Source organism: Tigriopus californicus, chromosome 4, assembly GCF_007210705.1.
Source record: "Tigriopus californicus strain San Diego chromosome 4, Tcal_SD_v2.1, whole genome shotgun sequence".
Lineage (NCBI taxonomy): Eukaryota > Metazoa > Arthropoda > Copepoda > Harpacticoida > Harpacticidae > Tigriopus > Tigriopus californicus.
The window spans coordinates 6,884,417-6,893,406 of record NC_081443.1 but is presented as its reverse complement, the minus strand read 5'-3'; the positions used below and the strand labels follow the sequence as shown (position 1 = coordinate 6,893,406).

At 42.1% G+C, this 8,990-nt stretch overlaps 2 protein-coding genes across 2 annotated transcripts; both read left to right on the top strand.

Annotated features, from left to right (window-relative positions):
* Nucleotides 1-459: 459 nt before the first annotated feature.
* LOC131879219 (anoctamin-10-like) lies at nucleotides 460-4,305 on the top strand. Its single transcript, XM_059225477.1, has 2 exons — nucleotides 460-621; nucleotides 2,088-4,305. The coding sequence occupies exon 2, from the start codon at nucleotides 2,309-2,311 to the stop codon at nucleotides 4,289-4,291; it is 1,983 nt and encodes a 660-aa protein (XP_059081460.1). The 5' UTR covers nucleotides 460-621; nucleotides 2,088-2,308; the 3' UTR covers nucleotides 4,292-4,305.
* Nucleotides 1,060-2,295, top strand: LOC131879585 (ciliogenesis and planar polarity effector 2-like). The gene is made up of 4 exons (XM_059225944.1): nucleotides 1,060-1,162; nucleotides 1,238-1,506; nucleotides 1,587-1,723; nucleotides 2,088-2,295. Exons 1-4 carry the CDS (start codon nucleotides 1,060-1,062, stop codon nucleotides 2,293-2,295), a joined length of 717 nt encoding a protein of 238 aa, XP_059081927.1.
* Nucleotides 4,306-8,990: the final 4,685 nt, after the last annotated feature.

The following is an 8,990-nucleotide window of genomic DNA, read 5'->3' as shown; positions in this document are numbered from 1 at the left end:
GAGTTCAAAGCTTCAACCCTGGTATCCCTTATCCTGGGCTTTGTCTTTATCAAAGGACTCCTTTTTTAAATTATTGTCATAGGTTGCCCCCAGGACTGACCTCATGGAATTCACACCAAGACGTGCTTCTTTCTACCTGGTTATCCCCTAGAGTCCAAAGTCCAAAAAAACTTTTCAATGTGATAAGGGCTTCAATATAACCAATGAGTATTTTATAAAAAATATATAAACAAGTGAACCCCTCATAAGCACTTTATACACAGAAAAATCGTATTTCCAATTGTTCTAGAATATGTCTTCCGGAATGAAAAATACGCGTGGTGCGTGATTAATTCCTTGTTTGAGTTCACTTTGAAATTGTTTGACGGGCGAGGCGTTTCAAAGGCTCGAGACTTGAGAGTCATTTCCAAGACTCGTTTCAGCCCTACAAGAGTCGAAGGGTGTCTCGTTCTAAACTTTGTTTACCTCCATCTATCTATCCTGCTGGGTCGTGGTCTCTGGCTCTCCTTTCCATCATCTGCTTCCCTCCTAGATAGATGGGCGATGTAAAGAATTCCTTTTCCCTGGCCCAGAGGTGTGTATCTGTGCGATCTCTGTGCCTTCGTGTACCGCCAAAGGCAGGTAAGGAAACTCATATCCATCCATGCCTAGTTAGTCAGCGAGGTCGGCCAGAGTCGTGGAGACGAAAGCGTGATAATGTGGCTAGCCCCATCCCTGGCCTGATTTCGGCTTTTAGGCTGGGAGGCCATCTCCTGTCTCCTGTCTCCCCTCGATCTCGAGTTTGAGTTCAAGTTCGAGTGGTTACCCAATTCCGGAGAAAGAGTTGTTGTTGTCGTTGTGGTGGTGGTGGTGGCCGTTGTTCCTGTTCTCCTTGGTCTCCTTGGTGTCCTTGGTCTCGCCATGGATGGCTAATTCAATTCCCAACCGCCTCGTTCCTCACTCCTTTCAGTGGACGTTGGTGGCGTTGCCAAGATCTTGGGAGTTTGAGGTGGTCATGTTGTATGTCTGGCTGGAGCTGGCAGGCATTCAGTTAGGCTCAGAAGCCATCGTTGGCAGACAATGCGCTCTCATGCCATCTCGCTAGATTGGCATCATACACCTGAAGGTCAAGGGGTTCTCACTCATCTGACGGACCAGACCACCGGCGAGAGAAGGATTTATGGTATGAGGGTATGAAGGTTATGAGGAGGTCATTGAGAGCCACTAATGTCTTGGGATGCATATTTATGGCCATTAGGTTACCTGGAACGACCGATCTTGCCTCCCACCGTTCAAGTGGTTCATTACAAGCTCTTTTTAAGTGGGAAGGCCGGGATTGGCAAGAGCAGCCTAGTCTCGTTTCTCTTGGGACAGGCTCATTGGACCTCTCACTTGGGCGAGACACCCGGGATCAAGGTGACCAACGTGTTTTGGCCCACCAAGATTCAAACTCAATTGGTCTTGTTCCATTTGTCATTGTGGGACGCCGGTGAGACAGCCAGCAAGAAATACAGCCACATTCAACCGGTGAGCATAGAGCATAATACGCCCTCAATTGGGTTGGACCGGAGAGGAAGAGAAAAGGTTATTTCATGGTTGGATTACAGGTGTGCCAGGAGAACTCGACGGGAGTGATTTTTGTCTTTGCTTTTAATGATCGGCGGAGTTTTGAGGAATTGGATCAACAAATTCCCAATCTATCTCAGGCTCCCACTCAGATTTGTCCAATTGTGGTTGGTACCAAGTAAGAAAACGCGTCTTTCATGCCTATATTGATTGATCTATCTAGGCCTTATAATTTCTTACGGGCTCAGTGGGAGGCGGGCTTGATGATCCTGTTGATTAGTGTGGCTTGTTCTGACTTAAAGCCCAAGAGCATCATTTGCATCCAAAGTTGGGATCCCGGGGAGTGTAATTCCCCATATTTCTTAGCCTACAAGCATTCATTGAGCTCTCAACATGAAAAGATGGCCTTGGTTAGGAAAATAGGCCAAATTTTAGGGTATTGTATTTACTCTTGGAGTCTTTTGAGCATAGCAGGGAGGGATTTAAAACATGCATTGAGATAAGATTTGCCTTTATTTACCTTGTATTTCTGATGTTTCTAGATATGGGAGCGTGAGTGAAAGCGAAATCACTCAGCCGGACGTTGTTCGTTTCGAAACCCGCTGGAAACTGCCCGTTCTAAGGATTCGGCATCAAACTCCTCAAGCTGCTTCTACTCCTAACCAAGGCGAAGTAGCCATTGTGCTCAACTTGATTTGCGACCAATTGTGGTGTCATCAAACGACTCGCTTTGATTCGAACCTTCCTTGATTCTTCCCTCAACATGAGATTGCGATCAAGTGGAAACGAGAAGATGGATGCTTCTGCCTCGTCATCGCCCTCGTATTACGTGGTTTGCCTTCATGAAAAGTGCTCCCAAGAGGCGGCACAATTTATGGCCGACCATTTGAGTGCGCCTGTATCCAAGGACGGGGCTGGGTTGATTGTTGAACAAGAGGTTCTACGTCCCAATGGCCTCATTCTCCACATCTCGGCATCTAGGCAGCGCGTCCTCGAATTGGCCGAGACCGTGGGCATCAAAAAGCCCGATTTGGATGGGGTCATATGTGAGTTTGAAATCGCTCAAGCCGACCGATTCCCCGAATCTGGCTTGGTGGGCCCCCTTACCTTATCGGACATTCATCGATGTGTCCTTTACGCCATGGAATTTCTCCACTTCGATCACGACCGCAAATACTTACCCGGTCATGAAGATTCCAAGATTATGAAAGGCGCACCCATGCTCTCGGCTTATCGTGAAGCGGGTTACATTGATACGTTCCCGTTGCATGACGATGAGACTTTGGAACGGTTACACAAGAAATGGAAACACGCCAGCATTTTCAATCCTCCCTTGGATGACATCCGAGATTATTTTGGCGAAAATGTGGCTCTCTACTTCTCTTTTGCCACCTTCTACACCTATTTCCTCATGCCGATTGCACTCATTGGCATCGTTCAGTTCATTTTGGACCGATTTCTGCACGTGGATTTCTTATTCAGCAACGTGACATTCTCTTGCCTCAATCTGATTGGAGTGACGATTTTCTTGGAAATGTGGAAGAGGAAATCAAACAAGCACAACTATCATTGGGGCACCGGCGGGAAACTCCGGCATAAGCGTGCCAGGCCTGAATTTCGGGGTGAATTGGGCATCAATAAGATCACAGGGAAAGAGGAGATGCAGTATCCATTTCAGCAAACCCTCAAAAAGGTCCTCTTTGTTTCGTTACCGATTACAGTTGCGTGTTTGTTGGTGGCTTTCTTCCTCATGTTATTGAGCTTCCAAGCGGAAAAGTTCGTGTACCAAAAAATACATGATCCCATGTCTGGGGAGATTCCATTCCTTCTCTCTTTGGTGTCCAATGTCCCCTCCATTGTATACTCGATCCTCGTGTTCCTCATGAACCATAACTATCTTCACCTGGCGCATTTCCTCACTGAATGGGAGAACCACCGCACTCAGGAGCAATTCGAGAGGCATGTGGTGTCCAAATTGGTTCTCTTTGAATTCGTGAACACCTTCTTGGCTTTATTCTACATTGCGTTTTACTTGCAAGACATCGTCATGCTCAAGAACCAGGTGTTCACTATGTTAATTATCCAGCAGATCATTGGCTTGCTACAAGAGACCATTCTACCGATTGTTCTCAAGCGACCGTCTACCCGTCGCGTCATGAAGAAAATAAGTAAGAGGGTGGTCAAGGATCTGACCAAGAAGTTTGACGTCCACCACAAACAGCTGGAAACCTTACCGTTTATCGACAATGAAGAAAGCAAGATTGCCATGGCCAATTATAGTCTCCATCGAGACCCTTATGAAAGCACGTATGACGACTTCATGGAAATGTGGCTTCAATTCGGTCATGTGTTCTTGTTCTCCTCGGTATACCCTCTGGCTGGGTTCCTAGCGTTGTTAAACAACTTGTTTGAGCTGAAAGTGGATGCCTACAAATTATGTCGCCTGGCCCGAAAACCCACACCGAGGTCTGTCAGGGATATCGGTGCTTGGTACATGGCCTTCAGCGTGACCTCAGTGATTTCGGTCATGACCAACTGTGCCTTATTGGCCATGGACAAGGACGTTCAGGCCTTTGCTCCACACGCGTCTGGAACAGACTGGGCACTCACTTTTGTGGTCATTGAACATGTGTTTCTCCTCATTCGATTGGCCATTGACAAGCTCATTCCGGATGTGTCAAACTCGATCAAGTTTGCAATTGATCGGGATAACTACATTCTTAAAAATAGAAGAGTTATCAAATAAATCTTACATTATTATGTGGGTAGTTTTAATACAATGACGAATCGTGCTTTGTATCGCATTTCAATAGACTAAGAGGTAATCGTAATCTTTTTACTTTATTTTCCACGTTATTGATCTTCAGTCAACTTGGTGTATTTACTAAAAGCCTTATCTCATTGCCAGCATGCTCGTAAAGCTCATAGGTGTTCGAAGAGGTCCGGTTATTTTTTATTACACTTTTTAGCTTGTACGATTACAGCAGTTCATATGATACTAGTTTGACATTATTCGTGGATGTTTTCAAAGGAAGAACAAATTTCACATTTGCTCTTTATGAAAGGTCGGGAAAATGGCTAACTCTTGTTAATAAAAGTAGCCAGTTTGCATTAGCAGTTTTAGTTTTAAGATATTGTTACCAAAACCTGGACTTCTAAGGCTCCAAGCCCCAAAGAAGTTATTTCTTTTCGTCTTCTGATAAACTGTTTGAAGTGCAATTACAGGCGCAAGTCCTATTGTCCAACTCAATTCATTTACCCATTTTTTTTAAAACCGGATAGAAACTTGGACTTGGCTAGCCTGGGATCAAACTAGTATTCGCCATTGGAAAGCGGATGCTCTACCAACAGCAAGACCCCAGCAAGACCCAAGTAACGCTTATAATCGATAGCTTGGGAACAGAGATAACGCTTATCTGACAAATTTTAAAGCCAATGTGATTGTGCGTGCATAACGAACTCTTCGTTTTACATTGCGAGGAATGCGTTCAATTTTGATGGTGATATTGTTTGGCTGTTGATGGACGAAAAGTTCACCGAGAGATCCAAAGTGCGACTAATAAATCTAAGACACATCAACTCGGCTGATGGAACCATGAGTTTTGGTCAAGAACAGGAAAACAAGGATCCAGAAGAATCACTTAACACATCCAAAAAGTATCCTCTCCGTTCCTGGAGCTTTCCCTTCAACATGGATTCGGCATCAATTGGAGAATCCCTCACTTCCAATTCCAAGAGTCCTGAGAAATCTAAGAAAAAATACGACAAGACTAAGAAACCGTCGTATTCAAAAGATGACATTTCGGAACCGACAGATTTTGTCCATGTGTTTGGAGTGAAAGTCTCAAGAGATGGATTTCAAAAAGTCGGCAGTTCTCTCGAGATCTCGGAACAGAAAGAGATACATCATTGTTCAGAACAGGAAAATGATGAACCAGATACACTATCCCATTTCCAAGAGACGACTTCTTCAGCGCCTTTGGCTTCCAGACCAAATAAAGACCTTGATCGAACCGGCAGTTCCGAAACATCAAAACCACCGAATATTAAGAAATCTAAGAAAAATGGTAATTCGAAATTCGTTCTTTCAAAGCAGGATATTTCTGAGCCAACTGGGTTCATCCATGTGTCTGGGGTAAAGGTCTCGAGCGAGGGCTTTCAGATGGTGAACAATGTAGGCCAATTGGAGGAATATCAAAATACTGTTACAGATGGAAAACTGGAAACCTCGAACGAGGACAAGACTTTTAAGTGCAATTCTCCTACCATTCAGCCACAAAAGAGTAAAAAGAGTAAAAAGGATCCGAGCAAACTTACAACTGAAGATGTATCGGAACCAACCGGGTTTATTCACGTGTTGGGTGTCAAGAACTCAAGTCAAGGATTGGAACTGGTCCAGAACTCAAGCCAAGTTGACCCTCAAATTCAATCTTTCTTCAAATTGCCAGGGTTCGACTTTAAGGCAATCACTGTTCAAGAAATGGAAGATAGCTTCATGAAACTGCCTGCTGGTTCCGAAGGACAGCCAAAGGAACATCAATTGTCAATATCAATCCAGGATGTCAATGCTGTTTGTCCCACTGACTTGCAATTGTAGCACTAAAACAAATCTTTACAATATACCACATCGATCGAAAAATGGTTCTTGGCAATTCTATGAAAAAAGTTGCCAACATATAACCATGCCTGTTTAATCACTGTTTCGAAAACAAAGCCAAATACTGGTGTAGCTAATGCTTGAATATAGCCTCCATTGTCTAATTTTAAAGATGACAGTGCTCATTGGTGCAACACGCCAACCAAGTAGCAATGGTTCAATTTCAACCTGTGGAACTCAATGCTCGATCAGGGTCCATAGAAGTTGATCTGACGGTTTTGCGATTAATTGAATATATTTGACACAATATTTGCATTTATTCACACCCTTTTATCCTTCAATAGGAAATATACATTCACATGGAGAATGATCAATGATCTTGAAGTTTGAATGGAATTAGGATTGGATTGGGATTCGATCCTGATTCATTGAAATTCTTACAAAAACATACGAGTCAAGCTTTAGCGTACATCAATAGAAACAATTACCTATACTTGGTTTGGCTCTTTCATTTTGTTTTTATTTGGTGCTATTTTTAGAACTACTATTATCAAACACGAAGAAATCTATTTGCGTCTGGTACACGCGTGGAACTGATTTTACCTTCGCCTTTAAATTAATCCCTGTTCTGAGCAATGAATTGGTTAGAAAAGTTCAGTCAGGTGATTCTTCATTCTGGTTCTTAACACAATTCGAACCCTACAAGAGTTCAATCCGATTATCATTTATGGCGCATTAGGCCCCTTTAAAGCATTTTTAAGGATTCCTCAGGGGGGTGCTGATTAAGTGAAGAGATTTGGTAAACACTAGAAAGTATGCGCCTATGTGTTACCAATCTTTAATGCGTAATAGCAAATATGTCAGATAGTTTGAACACTTACGTCCCTCTACTTGTATATTTCAAAATCCCTCCTTCGAAAAGGCTTCCGTCATCAGTGAAGTGAAGTGCCATTTGAGCCAGATTGATTGGAATGAAGAAATATGTGTCAAGAAGTGACATGACTTTAATTGGCTCTTGTCAATCAATCTTCCCATTGAAGGTGAAAATGGGCCCTTAAGGCAGATGTTTAAAACCAAAGAGGTTAATAAAGAACGCCCAGCAATGGTATGGATATTTACGGTGATGGCTTATTTATTTCTGGTCAAACCATCTTGAAAATAAAATTATACTCGCAGGAAAGGAAGATAATGTCATTTTCAAATTTTGAGTGCTCGCTCGTACTTTTGAGGCTTCATAGCTCTTTGTTAACGGTTTAAATCAACGTTTCTGTTCTTTCATCCATTAAAAGAATGGTTCATGTAACATTGCATTTTTATAAACTGTCATCATAACACTCATTGATATGCATAAAAACTACTTTTTTTTTGACATATTTTTCGTATTTTGGAGTTTTTTCTTTTTACAATAGGTTTTATGAAACCTTAGAAAAGATTTTAGTCTAATATGGAGACTTGTATCTTGTTTTTTAGTACCTCTTCTGTATTAAAAAGAACCCCAGGGACCTCCTAAAATTTGTGCTGACATCATCGTGCAGTTGCTACTTCAATGTCCCAATTAATGGATTTCAATCTTAATGGTCAAACGAATGAACTGTTCATTAAAATAAACAGACTCTTATAATTGTGATTGCCTATAAAACATTGGATTTGCAAATACAATGACTGAAGCAAACTCTAGCCATGACCTTCAGCAAATATTTCTTTTTCAATCGGTAATCAAAGATCCAGAGTCAAATTCAAATCATTGTCACTATTGAACAATGNCTTGATTTAATTCGCTTTTTCTAGTCTATTTGGCTTCACTTTTCTTTAATGAGTACTTGTATTTTAAAATGCTAATAATACGAGCGAAAACGTTCCAGATACAAATTGGCTACAACGAACGAAGATGTTCCTCTGAAATATTGTTTACAGCATTGTTCATAACAAGGGGAAGCAAGAACACCTCTAAATGGTAAGGCGGATGTACGGTACAGCAGAAATTCAAATCATTGTCACTATTGAACAATGAAATGATGCAGATTGTTTCGGGAATACTATGTAGTCATATTGTAGTGAAACAGCATTCGACCGAATTGCAATGAGTTGTGATAGATCGAACACGAGTCGTCACCTATGTGAACAGTGAAGACCAATGCTCGAATCCGATGATGCAAAAGACGTCAAGGCAATGTAGGCTGGAATCAAATCCAAGGACACGTCAATCTGTCAACATGGCAATGTAATTAATGGGCCGATTGACTCCATTTCCATGTATATATCACAACCCATAGCGAAAAGATTGCACCCTAAGAGGTTTCTTGGTAAATCAGCAACGAGTATTCAGTAAGTAACTAAAGTAACTACTGGACTCTCAACCTAAAAGGACTGTATGTTTGTGCATCTCCGTGTATAGTGTAAAGAACTCCACCAGAAATAAAGTATTATCAGTAAGACTTGTAATCGATTTTCCTTCTCTCTGGGACTTCGGCGAATCATCCAATTTACTTACTTCAATCTGATCCTTCGATCGAGAGTGTCGAATCCGCCATTTCATCATCTTGGTATCAATACTGGTATTGGTCATCTTCAGCAACCCGGTATCACTAGAATTTGGCATAGCCTTGTCCAGCAAGCGAAGCCAATCATCCGAAATAATTCCGTTAGGCAGTGCCATTCCCAATTTCAGGATGGTTCTTGGTGTGTATAAGTGGGTTGATGCCTAAAAGATCTTTCTGCGAAAGACCGAGGAGGAGAATCACACCGGATCTACTTTAGAATTGAAAGAATCCGAGCTAACCAATACCCCATGTCTCCTCCTAAATAGGAATCTAAGAGGTGATACAGGCAAAAGTGTTTGATTAAGAAT

Coding starts and splice junctions, on each gene's coding strand:
- LOC131879585 (XM_059225944.1), top strand. CDS start 1,060: ATGCGCTCTCATGCCATCTCGCTAGATTGGCATCATACACCTGAAGGT. Junction 1,507..1,586: donor AATACAGCCACATTCAACCG/GTGAGCATAGAG, acceptor GTTGGATTACAG/GTGTGCCAGGAGAACTCGAC. Junction 1,724..2,087: donor CCAATTGTGGTTGGTACCAA/GTAAGAAAACGC, acceptor TGATGTTTCTAG/ATATGGGAGCGTGAGTGAAA.
- LOC131879219 (XM_059225477.1), top strand. CDS start 2,309: ATGAGATTGCGATCAAGTGGAAACGAGAAGATGGATGCTTCTGCCTCG.